The sequence below is a fragment of the Takifugu rubripes genome, chromosome 19, assembly GCF_901000725.2.
Source record: "Takifugu rubripes chromosome 19, fTakRub1.2, whole genome shotgun sequence".
Taxonomy (NCBI): Eukaryota; Metazoa; Chordata; class Actinopteri; order Tetraodontiformes; family Tetraodontidae; genus Takifugu; species Takifugu rubripes.
The window spans coordinates 4,744,039-4,766,768 of NC_042303.1; the positions used below are offsets into that span (position 1 = coordinate 4,744,039).

Here is a 22,730-nt window from a genome sequence, read left to right on the forward strand (position 1 = left end):
GCCCTGTTTAGAGATTTTACTGCTGAAATTCAGCCCCTCTGATTTTGGTTGCTGTGTACAGCCTCACGTGAGCTACCACCACAGACAACACTTCACAACATCATCAGCATGTTAGCTTATCAAGATGCTAAGGCTCGGCTTACCCCTAAAGTGTGGGTTTTGGCTAGTGTGAGGGCAAATGCGCCAGTAGGTCGTTCAGACATGCGGACAAGTACAATAACTATGCAACATATCTTTTAGATCCCATCCCAACACACCTGTTGAAGGATGTTTTACCAATGATAGGCAGCGCTATCCTGGACCAGATCAATTGTTCTTTAGTGACCCCGGTCCTACAAGGTTGCAGTGATTAAGCCGTTGCTTAAAAAACCATCACTGGATCCGGACGTACTCGCAAATTATAGGCCGATATCCAACCTTCCTTTTATCTCTAAAATTCTTGAGAAGGTTGTCGTGACTCAGTTACTGGAGCACCTGCAGAGAAACAGTCTGTTTGAGATGTTTCAGTCAGGCTTTAGAGCTCATCACAGCACAGAAACAGCACTTCTTAAAGTTACTAATGATCGTCTTATAGCTTCAGATCATGGACTGGTTTCTGTGCTGGTTCTGCTGGACCTCAGTGCTGCTTTTGATACAGTTGATCACAGCATCCTGTTACAGAGACTGGAACATGTGGTTGGGATTAAAGGGACAGCAATAGACTGGTTTAGATCATACTTATCTGATAGATACCAGTTTGCTCATGTCCATGGTGTTCCCTCCTCATACAGTAGGGTTAGCCATGGAGTTCCTCAAGGTTCTGTACTTGGACCAATCCTCTTCACATTGTACATGCTTCCCTTAGGGAACATTATTCGGCAGCATGGGATACATTTTCATTGTTATGCTGATGACACTCAGCTATATTTATCCATGAAACCAGAGGAGACAGAGAAGTTAGTGAAGCCTCAGTCCTGTCTTAAAGACATAAAGTCTTGGATGTCTTCAAATTTCCTTCTCCTTAATTCAGGAAAAATTGAGGTCATGGTGTTTGGTCCTGAACCTATAAGGGATAGATGAGATCACATTATCACTCTAGATGGTATCTCCCTCGCATCTAGTCTCTCTGTGAAGAATCTTGGAGTAACTTTTGATCAAAATTTGTCCTTTTACTCACACATCAAAATAGTCTCTAGAAGTGCCTTTTTTCACCTGAGGAACATCACAAGGATCAGGAAACTACTGACGCGGCATGATGCTGAAAAGTTAGTCCATGCATTTGTTACTTCCAGGCTGGACTATTGTAATTATTTATTATCAGGGTGTCCAAACAACTCTTTAAGAAGCCTCCAGGTGATCCAAAATGCTGCAGCTAGAGTTCTGACAGGTATTGACAAAAGAGATCACATTACTCCTGTATTGGCGTCTCTTCATTGGCTGCCCGTTAAATTTAGAAACATTTTTAAAATCCTTCTTCTGACCTACAAGGTTTTCAGAGGCCTAGCTCCATCCTACCTGGAGGAGCTAGTGAAACCAGATCAGAAATATGATCAACTGACAGGCCTCTGTCACCCCACTGGGAAATGGTCTCCTCTCCTCTCCTCTCCTCCTCTCCTCTCCTCTCCTCTCCTCTCCTCTCCTCTCCTCTCCTCTCCTCTCCTCTCCTCTCCTCTCCACCAAGTAGACTAGTGATGTTATTTCTTGTGTAGTTTTTCTGCTTCTCCCCCCCTTCTGTATTCATCTACAGGTATCGCCGCCTTCAGAGCTGCATACTGACCTCAGACTCCGCTGACCCACTGAACTTGCACCTTACTTTACTTATTATAATCTATTTCTGTATGCATTGTATACATGTATGTATGTAGTGTATTGTATGATCTATGCCTATTCTCTCCTCTACCTCTCCTACCTATTATCTCCTCTACCTGTCCTCCCCCTTCTCCTCTCTCTCTACCCAGCCGGCCATCAGTAGGAGGGTCCCCCTACATGAGCCTGGTCCTACTCAAGGTTTCTTCCTGTTAAAGGGGAGTTTTTCCTTGCCACTATTGCTTGTTTGGGGTTAGGCCCTGGGATTCTGGAAAGCAATTAGAAACAATTTTGATTGTAAAAGACGCTATACATAAAAATTGATTGATTGATTGATTGATTGATTGATTGATTGATTGATTGATTGATTGATTGATTGATTGATTGATTGATTGATTGATTGATGGATGGATGGATGGATGGATGGATGGATGGATGGATGGATGGATGGATGTCATGACCTACGAATGCCACCAATCACCGGCCAGCGGGATCAATATGTCTGAACATTTACAAAGGTGGACAGGTCTGAAAATTGCATGCCAAGTGACAACCACAGTCATTAAATCATTTCCACGTTTTCACGCTGCTGCCACTGCATATAAACAACAAATTTGATGATGGCTTTGCACCTTGTGCATGTCCTCCATCCACATGATTCAGTGGGTGTTGATGGCTTGTTGATGCCAGCCTAGCTTTCAACATGAGCAAACCCCACACTTGGCCTCCACACCACTGGTTGTGACTGACTCCAAGATTTTCTGACTGGCAGACCTCAGACCGTTCCGTTCCGTTTTCTCCCGCTTATCCGGATCCGGGTCACGGGGGCAGCAGCTTCAGGAGGGATGCCCAGACAGCCCTCTCCCCAGCCACTTCCATCAGCTCCTCCGGGGAGACCCCCAGTCGCTCCCAAGCCAGGCGAGAGATATAATCTCTCCACCTAGTCCTGGGCCGGCCATGAGGCCGCCTCCCGGTGGGACATGTCCGGAGCATCCTAGCCAGATGCCCGAGCCACCCCAACTGACTCCTCTCGATGCGGAGAAGCAGCGGTTCTACTCCGAGCTCCTCCCGGATGTCCGAGCTTCTCACCGTATCTCTAAGGCTGAGCCTGGCCACCCTGCGGACGAAACTCATTTCAGCCGCTTGTATCCGCGATCTCGTTCTTTCGGTCATCATTCAAGGTTGATGGCCATAGGTGAGGACTGGGACTGAGACTGACCAGTAGATCGAGAGCTTTGCCTTCCGGCTCAGCTCCTTCTTCACCACGACGGATCGGTTGAGCGCCCGCATCACTGCTGACACCGCTCTGATCCGCCTGTCGATCTCACGTTCCATCCTACCCTCACTCGTGAACAAGATCCCGAGATACTTAAACTCCTCCACCAGGATCTCCTCCCCAACCCGGAGAAGGCACTCTACCTTTTTCCAAGCGAGGACCATGGACTCTGACTTGGAGGTGCTGATCTGCATCCCTGCCGCTTCACACTCCGTTGCGAACCGTCCCAGCATTTGTTGGAGGTACCTGTTCGATGGCGCCAGAAGAACCACGTCATCCGCAAAAAGCAGCAACGAGATCTTCCGCCCACCGAACTCGACACCCTCCACTCCCCGGCTGTGCCTAGAAATTCTGTCCATAGAAATTATGAACAGAATCGGTCACAAAGGGCAGCCCTGGCAGAGTCCAACCCTCACTGGGAACGAGTCCGACTTACAACCGGCTATCCGGACCAAGCTCCTGCTCCTTTGGTACAGGGACTGGACGGCCCTTAACAAGGGACCTTCCACCCCATACTCCCGGAGCACCCCCCACAGAATGCTCCTTGGGACCCGGTCATAAGCCTTTTTCAAGTCCACAAAGCACATGTGGACTGGTTGGGCAAACTCCCAACTCTCCTCAAGCACCCCAGCAAGGGTAAAGAGCTGATCCATGGGCCGGGGCGAAACCATCATTTGTTCCTCCTCGATCAGAGGTTCAACTATCAGTCTAATCCTCTTTTCCAGCACCCTGGCATATACTTTCCCAGGGAGGCTAAGGAGTGTGATCCTCCTATAGTTGGAATACACCCTCTGGTCCCCACTCTTAAAAATCGGGACCACCACCCCGGTCTGCCAGTCCAAGGGCACTGCCCTCGATGTCCACGCAATGTTGCAGAGGCGTGTCAACAGGACAGCCCTACAACATCCAGATACCCCAGGCGGATCTCATCCGCTCCCGGAGCTCCGCCCCCAGGCAGCTATTTCACTACCTCGGCAACTCCCGCTCCGGAAATTGGATGGTCCACCTCCTGGTCATCCGACTCTGTTCCACCTTGAGGATACGTGTTGGTAGGATTGAGGAGCTCCTGGAAGTATTCCTTCCACCGCCAGATAATTGCCCCAGGAGACGTCAGCAGTTCCCCACGCACACCTAACACGGTGTGGGCGAGTTGCCGCCTGCCGCCCCTAAGGCGCCGGACAGTTTGCCAGAATCTTCTGGCAAACCGAAAGTCTTCCTCCATAGCCTCACCGAATTCCTCCCATGCCCGAGTTTTTGCTTCCACGACTGTCGCGGCCGCAACCCGCTTAGCCAACCTGTACCGGTCAGCTGCTTCCAGAGACCCAAAGACCAGCCATGACCTGTAGGCCTCTTTCTTCAGCCTGATGGCTCCCCTCACCTCTGGTGTCCATCATCGGGTACGGGGATTACTGCCACGACCAGCACCAGCCTTGCAGCCACAGCTCGCGACAGCTGCCTCGACAATGGCGGAGTGGAATATGGCCCATTTTGACTCAATGTCCCCTACCGCCCCTGGAACACGATCCAAGCTCTGTCGGAGGTGGGAGTTGAAGACCAGCCTGACGGGTTCCTCCACCCGTTCCCAACAGACCCTCACTAAGCATTTGGGCCTGCCAGCTCCGCGCGGTGGCTCTCCCCCCCACCTGATCCAACTCACCACCAGGTAGTGATCAGTTGACAGCTCTGCTCCTCTCTTCACCCGAGTGTCCAAAACATATGGTCGCAGATCAGCTGACACGACTATAAAGTCAATCATTGCCCTACGGCCCAGGCCGTCATGGTGCCAAGAGCACCGATGAACAACCTTATGTTCGAACATAGTGTTAGTTATGCCCAAACTGCGACTAGCACAGAAGTCCAATAACTGAACACCACTTTGGTTCTGATCGGGCAGACCGTTCCTCCCAATCACGCCTTTCCAGGTCACACTGTCGTTGCCCACGTGAGCGTTGAAGTCTCCCAGCAGCACGATGGAGTCCCCAGTTGGGACACTGTCCAGCGTCCGTCCTAGATCCTCCAAAAATGGCGGGTACTCTGAACTATTATTCGGTGCATACACAAACAACAACAACTGTCAGAACCCGTTCCCTGACCCGAAGGCGCAGGGAAGCAACCCTTGCGCTCGACCGCGAGAACCCCAACGTCAAACTAGAGAGTCTGGGGGCAAGCAAAAAGCCCACCCCCGCTCTCCGTCTCTTACCCTGAGCAACTCCCTGAGTGTCCAACCCCCCTCAAGGACTTGAGTTCCTGAGCCGACGCTATGTGTGGAGGTGAGGCCGACCATATCTAGTCAGTAGCACTCAACCTCCCCCACAAGCTCCAGCTCTTTCCCCGCCAGAGAGGTGACGTCCCATGTTCCAAAAGCCAATTTCCATAACCGAGGATCGGACTGCCAACTTCTAAAGCTGCTATGTTGGAAGCATCCCTGAGTGGTAGAGAAACACTACTGCTGCAGACCACAGATGCATGCAGAGGTGAAGGATGCTGAGAAGACCACGAGGACTGCACTGCCCTCCCTGCAGAGATTCTAGCCTCAAGGACCCCTAACCCCCACCAACATGGCCTGTTCACATTTCAGCCTTCAGGCCAGGGGAACAAGGACATACAATGGAGAAGCTCCAGAACTACTTTAATCAGACTCCAAAACAGCTGACAGGGGTCTATAGACATGGCTACATGATACAACTATACTGAATGTTTACTCATTCTGCACACACAACTGATGTTTGCTGATAGCAGAAGAAGAAATAAGGACTCACTAATGTTCCCTGTAATTGGGGGATGCAGGGGCCTGGGATTGAACCAACAACCAGGATAAAGATATAAAGATGATGATGATGATGATGATGATGATGATGATGATGATGATGATGAAGGTGTAGCCACCTAGCCCAACTAATTCTGGTGACGTGAGAGGATTGAACAGGATGACTGTCAGTTTTAATCCCTTTAGCACCAGGTTATTATAGGAATGTATTTCTTGGAACAGTCTGCTTCTAGAACAGTTCAACTAACATCCATCCATCCATCCATCTATTCTCTACCGCTTATCCGGGGTCGGGTCGCGGGGGCAGCAGCCTAAGGAGAGAAGCCCAGACTTCCCTCTCCCCAGCTACTTCTTCTAGCTCATCCGGAGGGATCCCCAGGCGTTCCCAGACCGGTCGAGAGACATAGTCTCTCCAACGTGTCCTGGGTCTTCCCGGGGGTCTCCTACCGGAGGGACATGCCCTGAACCAATCCAGTCCTTCTTCTTGGATGACCTCATCTTCTTCTTCCCGCCTCATTTGGTGTTGGTGCACCAAATGATCTGGTTTGTACTTTTTTCGTCTTTTCGGTGCAATGAAGTGTGAAGCTGTTTGAGAATGACCAAATAAACAACAATTGTTGCCATTTTTATTGAGCCAAGACCACCAGCATCTGGCTCTCAATGTTCAAACCTGTAGTTTGCATTTCTCTGTCATAGATTTGAAGCATCACTCAGCTATTTAACCAGTAAATTTAACACTGCGACCTCTCTCACAACTACACATTAAAAAAGAAAACATTAGCCGATGCCGGTGATTGGCTATGTCGCTACAGCAAAGATGTTTTGCCAGAGAATGGCAGCTGTCAGCAATGGTTCATATGCTGACTTAGGACAGCCTGGTAGAAGTTAAAAGAGTTGTAGGAACTAAGAGGTCTCCAACTCCGTTCAGTTTGACTGTAAAAAAAAAAAAGGAAAAAAAAATGGTTACAGGAACCTTTGGTTATAGGGACTACAACAGTCCCTCTGCTGCTAAAGGGGCTATTGTCAGTGCAGCTTCTGGCAGAAGACAAGAAGAAAAATGGTAGAAACCACAACCCTAACTCCTCAGTTGGATCCATGCTGGAATGTCATAGCCATGCCGAACACTTTCACAGTCGTGTGTGAAGTTTGGTTCTAGTTCTGGAGCCAGGTTGTGATGAAAATGATTAATTTCTGTTGATAGTTTGACATGAAGGCAACAGTAACAATCATGTCTGCATAACCAGGTCCTTGTTTCAGTGGAGCCTATGCTGCCCCTGTTGGCCAGGACACACTTTACACTAAATCAACGTTCTCTAGTTCAGTTCAACAAGATGATCACGGAAACCTGTGTCACAGGAACTGACAGGCATAAGATCAGGTGTCACTGCTGCCACTCATCACCTGTGGACTATTGACATGATTGAAGGGCTCAGAGCGCTGGAAACATATATTCAACTAGCTTCATTTAGTATTTCAGACATGGTTCTCATGTCGGCGTCTGCTGCTGAACACAGGACACACCTAATGGCCTTCCTCTCTTCGTGTCTGCTCAGTGTGCTGGAATATCATCTGGTCTAACCTGATTCTGTCAGCTTCAGCGTTTGTTCTCATGTGAGACCACCTCATCAGGACCAGCAGCTTCAGCTATGGTTAGCCCTACATCAGCTGAGTCTCCACATGGACACGCATGACACAACTGACCCTCTCACACACCAAAACAGGTTCTCAGAGAAGAAAAAGCTTTTTTTTTTTTTACTGTTGGAGCCCACTGAATTGAGTGTGATGGGTTGTATGATGATTTATAATTACTACTGGTTATAGAAACCACTAAACGTAATTAGCAATCATCAAAATCAATGAATTAGGACACCACTTAGTTAACCGGAAATTGAACCAAATGTGTCCGTTATCTAAACTAAAGTTGTGAATCTGGGCTGAATCTTTTGACCAGCTCAACACAATATCAACACAAAATAGTCAAAATGGTAGGAGCCTGAAAAGGTGCTGACCCGATCACGATGTTGATGTTTGTCCTTTGTTTGAAATGTGTGGACACAAGGATTCCACCCATTTCACACATAAGATCTAAGGAAGCCAGCAGGTACTCCAGGGGGACCACTAGGGGCCACTAGGTCCCACTCAGGTTGGGCAGGCCCACTGGTAAGGAAATTAAATATTGCTACATTCAATTGCTACATTCAATTGCTTTTTAGGCCTTGAATTCATCAAGTCTGACCGGAACACATGCTGCACCTGAAAAACAGCCACTGTAAGATCCAGGTAGCTCAGCAGGCATAGTATCCAAGTCAAGCTGGCAGACTGAGGGGTTGCTTTTGAAAAAAGAAAAGCCTGATGCCTTCAAAACCACCATTTAACACTGGTGCCTTTTAACCCTTTCAACCCTTGCTACTTCCAACCCTGGCACCTTTGAACACTTGTGCCTTCTAATTGTGGTGCCATCTAAAAGTGGCATCTTCTAACCCTTGCACCATCTAACAGTGTTGAATTCTAACATCGCTGCCTTCTAACTGTAAAATCACAATATCTGAGTGATAAAAATCAATTAAGAAAATATTTAGAAAAGGCAGTTTAAGGAAAAGTCCTCACAAGTTTGTGAGGCCTTTCAAAAAATATAACCCCCAGTTCCTCGCCCAAATTATGACCATGCCCATTAAACTGACACATTTCGAACCTTGAGACTATAACTGAACCCTCAAACACATCTCTGAAATAGCTCAACCACATCCAGGTGAGCAGAGAATTACCTGCATGACACTGTGACTTCAATCTTCGTTGCAGGCACGGAGGAGTTCAGGTGGTCGAAGTCTTCGACTGTCGCCATGTTTGCTTCCCCAGATAACTTCTGTGCAATAATCAATCACCTCAGTCAGGAGGGCAGCATCCATCCAGCCGACACACAGTCAGAGTGGAGCAGTGTGAAGCTCGGAGGAGGGATGCGTGAAGAGGAGAGGAGGGGGGTCACTTTATTCTTGGACAAAGGTAGAGATAGAGAGATAGAGAAGACGAACTTTGATCATCAGGACTGTGGTGCTACAGCGCCCCCTTTTGGAAACTTTCTTTATCACAATAAAGGTCACTTCTTACTTGTCTCGGCATTTCACTAATAAATAATCTAATAATCATCATAGTCATTAGTGATGAAGGACACTGACAGCGGGAAATGAGCAAAAATCTGAGTTTATTCTCACAAGCATCAGTTCCAGCATGTCAACTGAGACTTGTGAGGTCTCTCATTGGCTGATGCCACAAATTCTGCGCAGTAAAAAAAAAAAAACCTGACTATCATTGACATAATTCAACAAAATCACAAATCAGCTAAAAAAGAAAAATCATCAAATGTGTCTGGCTGCCATCCAACCCAGTAAGTCAGGACTGTGTCAATGGACAAACGCACAACTTGACAACAAGAAGAGTCAAAGGTCGCATCCCAGACAGACCTGCCTGGAGGTGGACCCAAGAACATCTGAAGTGTCTTGATTGGGAAGAGAAAAGGCGCCAGCAAACACTCGAGGGACACAGATTAGCAAATATGCTACAATTTAAAAAAACCCGACACACTTTCTGACAGACATTTTTTCCAGTGCTGTAAAACAACATTATGCTGAGAAGATGACGATTTAACAAGTGTGAAGAGGAGGAGGATGAGGAAGAGCATGTTATGAGGTGTTCGATGTACCCAAGGTCACTGTGGATGTCAAAGCCAAACAAGATGTACCCTTTTAAAGGGACAGTCAAAATAAAACAAGTGATCTACACACAGTTCTGGTCAGTTCTGCTGGTTCCCTGAAGAATGTCCAGACAAAGGTTAGATCTACAGACAAACCATAAACAAGCAGATTTGGCACTTTATTGTTGTGAGACACTGAGGTGCGAACAGACGATATGAAGCTAAGCTGACAAGGCTCAGACGATAGCGCTGGTGGCGCGGAGACCAACTCCACGAGCAAACTGCTCGAGCAGACCTGAGATGGAGCCAGAGGGGCTAGGGGAAGAAGACTTCAGGCCAACTGTGGAGCTGTAGGCTGCCAAGAAGAGTTCCCGCACCGCCTCCAACCGGGCCTGACGCTCCGAGGAAAGAGGACACCTGTGGAGGAGATGGAGCAGGAAGCGGATGGAAGGTAGAACAGAAACAGGATGAAGCAGAGAAGGATGAAAGAAATTCAGTCAAGAGTACTTCAGTTTTTCTCTGGCGAAGAATGTTAGTCCAACGGAACCTGTCAAATTTGTGTGTGTCACACATCTGGATCTGACCCCCAGAAAACAAAAAGCAGCTTAAAGAGAAACATCAAGGTGCCACTTGTCCTGTCTGGTGGTAACCTGTTTATATTGCAGCAATAGTTTTGACGGGAATTAAGCAGAGGTCACGAGACCATGCTGACTTTCCAGAACCTTTAGTAGTAGAACGGGGGGCCAAGCCTTTCGCTAACAGGCCCCCTGCTGAGAGACCATCTCCCTGCCCAGGTAAGGGAGGATGATGAGGATGAAAGCCTTCCTCTGTGAGAAGGTCTAAGGTCACTAATTCTGTCAGCCTGCTTCTAAGTGTAAGACACTGTCATAGTGACCTGGTAGCATATTCAGCACATGCTCCTCAGCCAGTGCTCATATCTTGGGCATGTTTATGCTCATTACGCTAAAGAAAATAGTCAGAAATAGAGCCACAATTGCCAAAGTACGAATGTTTTTTTGGGAGTAATGGACATTGATTCCACTTGCTGTCATTTTATCTATGTGTAATGTATAATTAGTAATAGTTGTTGGGTGGAGATCTTGTATGTGCAAAATAGTCCTTTGTGAGTATAAAATAAATTAGCTAATATAATAAAATAAATAGCTAGAATAAAACTAGTACATATAGAAATGACTAAAACTGGACAACAACTAATAATTTTAGTCCAAAAGTCGAAGACTAGATTTAAAATGGCTGCCAAAAACCAGATTGGTCAGGATCCAGGTTCAGGGCTACTCACATTCGTCCTACAGACCCCTCCTCCTGGAAACTGAAGGGCAGAGGAGAGTCGTAGGCTGCGGCCATCATTGAGGACGAAGACAAGCCGGACCAGGCCGGAGGTGGAGGGAAGTGGGCGTGGTCGTGAATGCTGCCGCAGCCCGAGACTATCTGCCAGCTTCCGTACTCTGTGGAGAGGGAGGAACTGGACCGATTGTGTTCTGCTGTGAACCTGCGAGATTAGACAACACAAGGAACCAAAGATGAAACAACTGCTCAGTAAAGGCAGCTCAGAGTGGATGATCTTCCCGGCGAATCTCAACCCGCGAACCTCCTTCCAGGGACAGCCAACGGGCTGCTGCCAGCACGCAGGAGTCCATGTTCTGATTGGTTGGATGAGGAGGAGCTGGAAGACCTGCCCTCGATAAGAGCATGAGAGAGATGTTCCTCCAGAGGGTTCTGCTTGTTCCAGACCACCATTTGAGGAGAAGACACGATTCCTTTCCTCCTGCGGAGCGAACATGGAAACAGGTTATAATATATGTTCAAAGATGGTTCCCCCACATCCTACGGTCAATGTAAACATGGAAGAATCAAAAGAGGAAGTGTGCACAGGAAATATCCACACTAGTGGACTGGAACCTCAAATGAAGAGAACAAAGAGTTCTTGAGAGCTGAATCGGTGAGAGTATGGCTGTTTCCGAAACCACACACTCGTTCCCTATTCACTACTTACTACTTGGGGGACATGGATTGAGTGAACTACGTAGTGCACTCAATTTAAAGTTAGTATTCGGACAACGGCGTCATTTACGGCGCATGTAAAGTGATGTCATGGTGTTGCATATTAATTACGAACCGGTCGCCGGGAAAAGTGGCCAGGTCCATTTAATTATTTTAACCCATCAGAAATATATTCAGCGGCCATTTTATGAAAATGCAATATTTTACCTGATAATTAACTTTATATAATAAAATGAAATATTAATGTCAATAATAATACAATAATAATTACTTATTACCTAAAATAATTAGTGCCCCTTGACATTTTCAAGCCAAGATGTGATGGCACATTCTCAAGTCATATTCCGCTGTAGTGAAAACATTTAATAAAGCAATTTTCATCAAAAAATGGATTTAGAGCTACTTTTCATCTTTGTAAATATTCTTTTACTGAGATTCTGATTCCGAAGAACAATTTTAAGTGAGGGGCGGGGGGATCAGTGAAGACTGATTTATGTTGTAATATTTTAAGATGATCATATTGGACCCCTACTGGAAAAAAAAAATCACATTTCCAAAAATTTCATATATCAAACCGCACAGTAGAAATTACGATAAAAAAAATCTATCCAATCAGCGTGATACCGTCACGTGATACCGTAAAGGCTGATGGGATACATTTTCCGAGTTAGGGTGCTCGCTTGTACACTACTTTTTGCAGTGCATTGTGGGATACATTGAGTGCACTACATAGGGTACAGCAATGCTCACTAACAATTCGGACACTATTTCAAAATGGCATCCACACTATTGAGTGCACTATGTAGGGTATAGGGGGTGGTTTCGGAAACAGCCTCTGTGTGTGTGTGTGTGTGTGTGTGTGTGTGTGTGTGTGTGTGTGTGTGTGCTTCAATGTTTTTGCCCTAAAAGGACTCTCATAGCTTTTCTAACTTCCGTGTGGCCCTGACCAGCTGGAGGTTTGGGGTTGACTGGAGAACTGGTCCACAGTGTCATTGGTGAGGCTGGAGGCTCCGCCCACCTCCTCAGATATCAGGGAGAACTCACTGCTTAAACTGGTGACGCTGCCACGGTCCCTAGACCCTGAAACCAAATAGAACCGAATATTAGCACAGGAACCAAAAAGCAGCTCCGAGAACGTTGATGAAACATTACCGGAACTAAAACAACAACTGTCAACAGTTCAAACACCCGTTTAGGGCAGGGCTGAACTATGCACCAGGGTGCGTTTGCTGACTGCATTTAACTGCAACAAACCAGCAGTTAACCAGTGCTGACAAAGATGTTCAGACAGAAGGAATCTAGACAACCTGCGTGTGTGTGTGTGTGTGTGTAAAACAAGGAAAGGTGTGTTTGAGGCTTCACTTCAGTTTAGAGTCTTCGCTCATGTGACTTACTCAAATGACAAAAGTCGTCCACAGAGAAGTCTCCGTCTTTAACGTTAGAGTTCTTCCTCCTGATGATGACAGGACAGATAATCTGTTAGAACCTGTACATAACGTTCTCCCTGGTACCCACAATCCCGTGTAAGTGCTCCAACAGGGCGCGTGCCCCCCCCCCCCACACACACACACACACAGACAGACACACAGGAGGTCATGTGACACCTGGTGCTGTGACCTTGTTGGATGAACCTGCTGTGTTGTGTACGTTGTGTTGTGCATCAAAATAAAAAGGGCCTTCAAAGCTAAAAGGATCAACTGGCTCTGAGTGATCATTCCACCTTCCACTTGCTTAACTGGTCCCAGTAATAGAAACTATATATCTGATGACAATACCTTCGTTTCTTGACAGCAGAAAACTTCTCTGAGACGATGTGTTTCAAAAAATTGAAGCAAAAGAAGAAAATCTGGAAGAGAAAGAGGAATGAGAGAAGACAGAGGTGGGCAGTGTTGAGGAAGCGGATTGAGACTCACCTCCTCCCCTTTAGAGAGTCGGTCAGGCAGCATGTGGCTGCAAACCAACAGAAACACATCAGTCACAGCGCTCCTCTTCTGAGCTTTTAAACATCCCAGTCAAATGAGGCTGCTTCTACTGGGTCTAACCCCACCTTTGAAGCTCTTTTTAAAATTATGAGGCTTTGGTTGTATTTCACTGCTCTGCTTTTGGAATTGGAGAAGAGTGAGACCAGAGCTGCTCAAAGGTCTGAAATCTGACAAAGCTCCTTCACAGGTGACCCACTTGGGAAGCTAACTGAGGTGAGTTAACTGAGGTTAGCTAACTGAAGTTAGATACAAAGCAGAGACCAGGTCTCTTACCCAAAGAGGAACCAGTCGTAGGCAATAGTCAGGTAGAGGATCTGGGCTGGTTCCAGGCTGGCATGGACCACACCGTCCTGTAAAGAACACATACGCTGAACGACATCATCGTGGCTTATCACCTTCATCGTGTGACCTACATCTTGATGGATGGAAACATTGTAAAAACAGTATTTCCATGGAGTTTCATATGAAGCGGATGAGATGCTAATCACCACAGTATGTACAGTATGTGCCGTTTATTGATGTATGTTTAGTTGTGCAACATTATCACCAAATACATGGGTGTCTGAGGTTTCCATGTACTTTTTGTAATGTTTCACCACAAGATTTCCGCAAATCATAAGGAGGGTAGATGTAAAACAGTTCAACAGGTGCAAACGGTTGCAGCAGTTTTTGCTAACGGGACGCAGCAACTTACTGCCCACAGAGACAGTCTTAGGAGGGAGACAAAGAGAGGAGTGCGGTCCCAACCGGAGATACAGTGAACCAGGAGACCGCTCTCATCTGAAACAACACACGGTACCATGACATTAATACTCCAGCAACGGCACAAAAAGGTTTAGACCCTCTGTCACAGCAACAGTAAAGCTCAAACGTTGTTTAATGCAATGAGTTCTTTGGTTAGCCGTGGAAAACAGGAGAGATCTATCGATCTGCATTTTCACACCCAATCTGATCCTAATATCTGAATTTGGATATCTGTGGATATTGATACTATTCGTGCCACCCAGTTAACTATTCCTCGTGCTCTCTCATGTGTACCTTGCGACAGAGCTTTCGAGTCTTGGAGTAACAGTTCTGCAAACATTGCACATTGCCGTCTTGCTTTGCAATGTTTGGAGCATAAAATCTGTCCAAAAATTTCATCTCTGGATCTCATTAAGACACGCCTCCAATCTTGAAATGACTTCTACAGTTAGCAGACTAGCTAGCAGACTAGCCAGCAGGAATCACTAGTGGAGAAATTTCAGCAGACAACGTTAAAGCAGAGACCTAATTCAGGGATCGAAAATTTAAATCCGTGAATTGCGTTGGTATTGGAACAAGATACCGATACTGGATCAGAGCTACCCTCATTCCTAGAACAAACCGTCACTGTCGATAATGTGCAGCAGCAGCTTCAGGTAGTTCTGGGTCTGCTCTACCAGGTCCCATGACTGCGCTCACGCATGTACACACGCACGCACGTGCACGCACGTAGGCACACACACACACACACACACAGAAATAAAAATAAAGTTATAAAAATGACTTTCTGGAATCAACTGTGCCAACAGGTTGTGTGTGAGGTAACCTGGTAGCGGGTCCAGTCTATGTGGAGGTTCTGTGTAAAACACACAGGGATCGTCAAAGGGGCGTCGACATAATCCTACAAGAGGACACAGATGAGATGAGGCACACACAAGAGTTGCCAGTGACTGTCCAGATCTGGGTCTACCTGGTTCCAGTTAAAGACCAGACCTTCTGCTGTGTAGTCTCGGTCTTTGTACTCTTTGAAAAACTCACATCCTGAAAGAACACACATACCATGATCAAATGTGTTATGGTCCCTCCCTCTTGTGCTTCACTCCCAAACACAAAAACGTGAGTTCAGAACCAGAACCAGGCTGAGAGGACCTGGATTAGCTCCAGGGTTAGGGCGAGATGAGGTGTTACCTGGGTAAGGTACGGAGAGCAGTGTGAAGTCTGCATAACGATTAGCTTTATCTACTTTCTCAGAGGACGTCACGCTGCAAAAACACACACACACAAAACCAATCACATTGTGCCTTAACTGATGGGGGAAGTGGTTCAGGGTCAGACAGCCACAGTTCTTACTTCAGACCAAACTTAACCTTCTTGTTCTCAACCATCAGGTCACAGATGTAGCGAACAGAAAGGTATCGAAGCAGCTTGATGTCATGACCTCTGACCTTATCGAAGAGCTGTGAGTCCCCATTCCTACAGAGGATGGGGAAGGGGGGGTGGATGACCAGCACAAAACAGAGGAGTGATCTCTGACCCATCTGAACATTTACCATAACAAACGTTCCTCAAGTACTCAGATTACCTGGCAGCACTGTCCTCTTGAGGGACGTCCTCCGACTCTGTCCAGGTGTCATCGCTGCCTCCTGAGCAGAACAACAGGGCAGAAGTGCCATTATTGTGGGGAGCCCCTCCTTATCAAATATGAGGGGAACCTTCTCTACCTTCTGTTTGCATTAATAACTGATATTCAATGTTCTGGTCACAGCTAATGTTATTCCAACGCGACAGAAACATTTCTGGGTAACTGAGAACACATGAAATTTGAGTGTTTCCATATTCCTTTGAATGTGACTGATGTTTCACATGAAGTCTACGTCCTGTCAGTACAGACAGGAACTTAAAAAACAAGAACCAACTTCTTATGTGAGATTTAACCAGAGAGGGTGTGAGTGTGTGCGTGAGTGAGCATGTGTGCGAGTGTCTGTGAGTGTAGAGGCCACCTGAGAAGATGTAGTTGTAGCCCGTACGCCCATACAGCTCACCCCATCCTGCAAGAGTGGACGAACGGCAGATATGCTGGAAAACAGCAGAATGTGGTTGAGACATCATTGATGGACCCCCACAGAGGGGTGTGTGTGTATTTTGTGTGTATGTGTGTTCCCCAAACTGTTCTCAAAACAAATGAGGAAGCCTAACACTGGTCTTCCAGACTGCTGGACTTGAGTCAGAATGAAGGAGCCACACGAGATCAGAAAGACCATAAATTCCAAACTATAAGCCACTATTTTCTTCCCACATTTTGACCCCTGTGCCTTATTTATGGATTTTTATAACTTTCTCAATCGCCTCGAATCGGATAATAGAGTTTTCTAAATTTGACTGGATATTTACGACCAGGCGACCACCAGAGGGTGCTCGAGCAGAGCACAAGCAAGACAGACAGGTTGAAGATCTACAGTAATGCGCTGAGGCGCTAGTTTAATTGTGATTTGAAGAGTCTTTTTGCTCTTCATGCATACGCCCTCGTCATGGATAACACACGAAGAAATGCTGCCAATGCAGCTTTTAATCAAAAGTTGGTATTACTGCTGTGTTTAGTAAATAAAACATTTAAAATAATCTTTTTTGTACCATAAAGATGTTCAAAGTCGCCACCTGCGGTTTATAGTGAGTTGTGGCTTTAATGTTTATTTTTTCTTAAATTTTATGAAATTTGGTGGTGCGGCCTAGAGTTGGGTGCACGCTATAGTGCAGCAGTTACGGTATTTGGGTACACATTATGTAGAAAGTACAAGAACATACACACCAGAATCACAATGAAAGCACAAACCAGATCTGGGTGTACCACAGCATACTAGAACTAGTTCTGCTGGTATGAAACCTTTGGTTCTGGGAAACAGGATGTTCTTAAAGGGTACCTTGCCGTTGTAGAGGATGACAGGACAGACAAACCTCCCTCTGCAGCGGGCCAGTTTGCTCCGGTTCACCAGGTCCTGCAGTTTACTGACCTGGACTGGGCTCTTGAACCTGCACACACATTCAATCAGATGAACTCAACACCACAAACAAGAGCTGAAATCAGACTACCAGATGGACACAATACCAACAGAAACACAGAGACCAACCAGAAATGTTTGACTAACCCTCATCTTCTATGTGTCAACAGTTTGTTCTGAACAACATCAATCAGCCACCGTGAGACTGCAGTGACAGAAAATCCTAGATGAAAGATGCCAGGAGACAACGGTACTGATGGAAAACATGAAGAAGAAGCACCACCTGCTGGCCAACACTGATGGCACAGATGGGACCACGTGATCAGCTGCAGACTTCATAAATATCATCAGCCTGCCAACAGAAGGATCTAACCCTATCCTCACCATAAACCCTAACCTAGTACCTCGGATTCATTAAAAAACACAAAACAGAAAAAGGAGGGGAAAAGCCAGTCAGCTGTTGTGTTGGATCAATTTAGCAATGCTAGTGATAAATAGATGACACAGCAGCCCAGACAGGAGCAGCAGGGTTGGAGGTCTACCTTTGTCTGCTGGGTGCAGTAATGAACCCAGGGTGGTAAAAACAAACAACAGGCCAATGGCTAACTGGGCTGGACCTTGGGACTGGACCTTGGACCTGGCCAGTGATGAAACCGTACCTGTCTCTGTCCACATCCGTGGCCTGGTACTCCAGAAAGACGATCTGCCGAGGGTAATGTCCACACACTTCTCCGTTAGCATTGTGGATGATGCTGAATGTATAATCTCTGCTAAATAAATCCAGACAGCGCTTCTCGATGACCTCCACCTGCAGGAAACACAGTTTTGTCAGGCTTCTATTGGCATTCTGTCTGTCCTGAGGCTGGATGAAGGTGGCCAAACTCATTGCAAATCTCCTCAAAACCTACTGAAGTTAGGGGGAACCTGGTGTCACAAACTGGGTCGAGGAAACCTAACAACGTAGATGGTCGACATGTCCAAATTTGTCAACACAAGTGTTCATTTGGATGTCTAAGCTCACGCAACACTAGTGCATCGTGGTTTTAATTATTTTCTCTTGCTGATGCTCTTCTTACCTGCGAAGTCACCTCTTTTGCTCTGTACTGCGTCTTAGAGAACAAATATATCAAGTCCGGGATCTCTTCGCTCCTCCTGGCCCACGCACTAGTAGCGGTGAAGCCGTTAGCCACGGAGGGGGACGCGGCCATCATAGCGCCTCGTCCCGCGGTAGTGGCCTCCAGTCGAACTCGACCTCCTTCAAAAACCGCAGAGCCCTGTCCTGTGTGACGGGAGGGCCGACCAGGCCATCCCTTTCCACCCAATTTTTTCCTGACTGCCCGCTTGAGGGGGCCAGAGCCGGGGAGGCTTATGTGATTCAGGGCAGCAGTGGGCCGCTCTACAGTTCGGTAGAAGCTTGTGGCCGCTACGCAAAAAACAGCGGCAGTAGCGCAAGCAAAGGCGGCGGTTCAGCTCTAGCTGATTTCCAGTCAGGTTAAAAGTTCGTACCCACGTGTACGGTGGGACCACAGGTCCGTTTAACACCACCGACCTCCTGCTAGTTGGACCCAGGACACCTCCAGAATCCAGGACAGCCTTCACTGATTTCCGCCCTGTCAGATCGTCATCTGTTCTCTGCGGACCGCGTCATGATGAAGAACAGGGTAAGAGTCAACATTCAGAGAAGACCTTCAGTGGAAGCGGGATCCACATGTTGAAACAGTGAAAGCAGTTGTTGTGATCGGACAGCGAAACGGAACAACGGACGGTAAACCGGAAGCTGGGCTAAACACGTGATTATTGACCACGCCCCGAGCGACGTGGGCGCTCATTGTCAAGTGTCCCGCTCTTGCTCCCGTCTACCAGCGTCTTTGAAGTAACATTGCCATCTGCTGACCAGAAAGGGGATCGAAAAGAAATTAATCGAAAGGATTTGCTCATTCCTGTGACGATCGATTGATTCGATGACGTCAGTTTTGGACGAAGTTATTGCCATAGTTTAACAGCATTTTCTCACTTTGTTTCTTCACATGATCTGTCTACATTTGTGTATTTTCGTTTCCTCTCAAACCCAAATTTTGCAACTGTACAAAAAGAGGAAGACCCTGTCACACAGCTACTTCATCCCCCTGAAGCTTCTGAAGGTGGCTCTCCATAAAAAACAGCGACCTGCAGCCGGATGCTTCTCATGGGTGAATGATGGGCTATACTCTCCCCCACCTTTTTGCCTGTGAGGGTAATTCCCACCAGAAAAGGTCAAACCTTCACCTGAGTGCAAATGTCTCCTGCTGAAGTAGAAGCTGTCAGAGGATTTTCAAGGTTGCGATAAACCTGCTCAATTTAACTCCAGTTCAATTCAATTCATCTTTATTTATACAGCATTGTTAAAATCAAAACTGTATCTCTTTGCTTTACAGAATCCAAGGCCATGACCTCTCAACAAGCAACATTGGCAGGATAAACTCCCCTTTAACAGGAAGAAACCTTAAAGCAGGACCAGTCTCATATAAACCGACCAAACCTGGTGATGGACAGATGGATAATGAAAGACTGTCGCCAACGAGGTCAAGGGAGGCTGGTCTCCTTTCACTGCTCTGCTTTTGGAATTGGAAATTAATGAGACAACACTAGAATAATGCTGGTTATTACTCTTCTGAGTAGATCAAGGGAGGCTGAAGAAACTGGTGCCAGGAATCTGTGCCATCACAGCAATGCTGAAGAAGGTGGTGACTGCACGGTCCAGTGGCTCACCCACATCCTGACCAATGTGTAATTGACAATGCTGAGCAGCCCCCCAGACTGCACATGAGGCATCATCTTGGAAGCAGAAAGGATTATCAGGCTTTATGCCCACAAGGTCAATTACCGATCACATCTCTATGCTCAGGCTCATCATTGAGGTTAGAGATCTAGAAGATTCAACAACTCTTTACTGCTGGTACAGACCTCAAAACAGCCTTTGATACAGTAGACCACGACTCCCTTTAGAACATAGGTGTCAAACTCTGGCCATGGGCCAAATTTGGCCAACAATGTAATAATATTTGGCCCGCGAAGCCATACCATACCATACCATGACTTTGTCCTAGTTTTGAATTTTGGCCCACTGGGTATTTGAGTTTGACACCTCCACTTGCAAAACCTCAGAGTGCGACCCACCTTCGCCAACATGTTATGCCAACTGTATAGCAGAGCTGTGTAGTGATGTGTAGTGATGTATCATAGTGAAGTGCTGGTGAAGTTCTGCATGTGTCTTCCTCTGACTTCAATTCTTCAAACGGAGATATTTGGACTCTTCTGTGCTCACCGTGTTGTAGCAAGAATATTGATGGACCAGTGATGGTCACACACATTCTGCTCAGCAGTACTTTGGTAACAGAGGTGATCACTTTGCAGCAGAACATAAATTCAGAACTCCAGCTCTACAACAGTTCTTACACTAAGAATATGACACCTGACCATGATTGTTTGGAAAATACGTTACATGATTATTTTATTATCAAAATGCAGAACATCTCTTGCTTCTTAAAGCATTTTTGGAGGGGGCCAGCTGAAATAGTTACTAATATGATCTGTGTAAAAATAAAACCAAAGCAAAGAAGCATCTTTACAGAACAGAAAGAACATAGCGCCTGCTTCAATTGATGAACCCAGAAAGAGTCTGACCCTAAGAAACAAAAATCATGCCATAAATTCAGTGTACTATAGATTCTCTAAAACATTTCTCTCTCTCTTTATTTTTATATATATATATATATATATATATATATATATATATATATATATATATATATATATAGAGAGCCTGATATACATACACACACACCATCCTCATACATACTGTCCTGTGGTGTCTTCACCAGGGATTTCTGCGGTTTAAGGTGCTAGTTTTTGGATCACAACTTTACTGTCCAACATTCATTGAAAACAAGTACCATTGCGTGTGTTTGTGGGCTGGAGGAGGAGTCTGTTGTTGCTGGAACTAAGTCACATAACAGAGCCCTCAGTCCTTGAAAGGTCCTAAACCAAAGCTTCAGCACATTGGCTCCAAAGTGAGTTACTGTGGTCCCGCCGAACAGCTCCATCACCTCAGATGATCCTTGGATTCACCCAGGATGCACTGACTTGTCAGAAGTTCTGAATGTCACCAGGAAGAGGCAGGAGACGACACTACGATGAGGATCAAGAGAAATGCAGCCATACATGGGGAACAACTGGATTTCAGATTTATTGGAGATAAAAGGTATGCAGCACCACGAGTCATCAGACCAGTCTGGGTGACAAACAAAAGCATCAGTACAGTTTGGGACAGTGTTGGGACAGATGGAAAAGCGCTCATCACATGGAATGATCCTCCCATCTAAACTATGGCTGGAACACGCCCACTTCCTCTTTCTTTACTGTGGATCACAGCTGCTCGGAAAATTACTAAGGTAGGGTGGCATTATTTAGCCGGGTTGCCATGACAACAGGTAACATTGTACAGATGTGCGAGGAAACACTGGAGACAATTTCTGCCAACTCACATCAGTTTGTTCAACACCTGAACTCAACGCTGATTGGCTCTGAGCAGAAGGTAGTCATGTGGTTCCCCGAAAACAAAAACACTAAAAGAAAAGAAAAATGAATCCACTCTATTATCACATCTGTACACCTCACCTGCCCCAACACACACACACACACACACACACACACACACACACACACACACACACACACACACACACACACACACACACACACACACACACACACACACACACACACACACACACACACACACACACACACACCCTAATGGCTTCCTGATTGAGTCCTCACTCCTGCTCCCTGCAGAGGGGACTGCTGGAACTGATGCTGGGGGTAGTGTGTGGCTGAGTGTGAGGATGCTGTCAGCAGCCTGGAGCCTGCTTGCAGTGTTGTCTGATGCGGGCTTCCTGATTTTAGGTTGCAGGGGGCTGGCTGTTGGCCCCCCTTGGTGCCCGCCTCCCTTGAGTCTAGCTTGGTGTGGGCCCTGGGAGTCAGGCTGACAGCTGGCGGCAGGCTGTTTAGAAGGCTGCCTTTCAGGTGGCTGCTGTGGCTCCCATCTACGCTGTTGCTGTGCTGGTGGACAGAGCCAGCTGTCGCCTTGGAGTCTGATGATAATGTGGGGGTGTTAGCTGGGAATGAGGAGGGGCTGTGGTCCAAGTTGGAAGAGGCGAGGCGGTGGTAGAAGTTTTGGCTGGATGAGGGACTGTAGGAAGATGTGAAGGGAGAGCTGGAGGTCTGCTGAAGGAACGAGGGACTGCTAGTCTGTTGGAGGTTGTCCGAGGCCTGAACACAATGACAGAAAACAACTTTACCCAATGATGTCATGGTGACCTCACAGATCAGATGTGAAAGTTTAGGTTAAGGTTAGCGTGTCACTTCAGATGCAAATGGGTTTGCAGCATTGCCTGTCTTCTACTCCTTTCACACTGAAATGAGCATTTCT

At 46.6% G+C, this 22,730-nt stretch overlaps 3 protein-coding genes across 12 annotated transcripts in view; all 3 read right to left on the bottom strand.

Annotated features, from left to right (window-relative positions):
- Window positions 1–8,912, bottom strand: part of LOC101079109 (copine-9) — a 107,998-nt gene extending 99,086 nt beyond the window's left edge. For all 3 annotated transcript variants that reach the window (XR_003885839.1, XM_029825997.1, XM_029825998.1), the window contains exon 1: window positions 8,594–8,912. Coding sequence is in view for 2 of the 3 variants with exons in the window: in XM_029825997.1 (XP_029681857.1) it covers window positions 8,594–8,670 (77 nt within the window). In the remaining variant the exon portion in view is untranslated. The remainder of the gene's footprint in view (window positions 1–8,593) is intronic.
- Window positions 8,913–9,008: 96 nt separating this feature from the next.
- mtmr14 (myotubularin related protein 14) lies at window positions 9,009–19,134 on the bottom strand. Its single transcript, XM_011619008.2, has 19 exons — window positions 18,337–19,134; window positions 17,920–18,068; window positions 17,183–17,291; window positions 16,265–16,340; window positions 15,847–15,907; window positions 15,615–15,737; window positions 15,453–15,526; window positions 15,235–15,305; window positions 15,091–15,165; window positions 14,887–14,953; window positions 14,215–14,300; window positions 13,794–13,870; window positions 13,452–13,488; window positions 13,314–13,384; window positions 12,933–12,991; window positions 12,486–12,618; window positions 11,126–11,302; window positions 10,817–11,026; window positions 9,009–9,933 (listed from the first exon to the last, which is right to left on the bottom strand). Exons 1-19 carry the CDS (start codon window positions 18,469–18,471, stop codon window positions 9,753–9,755), a joined length of 1,971 nt encoding a protein of 656 aa, XP_011617310.1. The 5' UTR covers window positions 18,472–19,134; the 3' UTR covers window positions 9,009–9,752.
- Window positions 19,135–21,038: 1,904 nt separating this feature from the next.
- The window catches only part of setd5 (SET domain containing 5), a 28,036-nt gene continuing 26,344 nt past the window's right edge, over window positions 21,039–22,730 (bottom strand). For all 8 annotated transcript variants that reach the window (XM_029825992.1, XM_029825991.1, XM_029825993.1 and 5 more), the window contains one exon: window positions 21,039–22,570. In XM_029825992.1, the coding sequence (XP_029681852.1) occupies window positions 22,052–22,570 (519 nt within the window). In that variant the 3' untranslated portion in view covers window positions 21,039–22,051. The remainder of the gene's footprint in view (window positions 22,571–22,730) is intronic.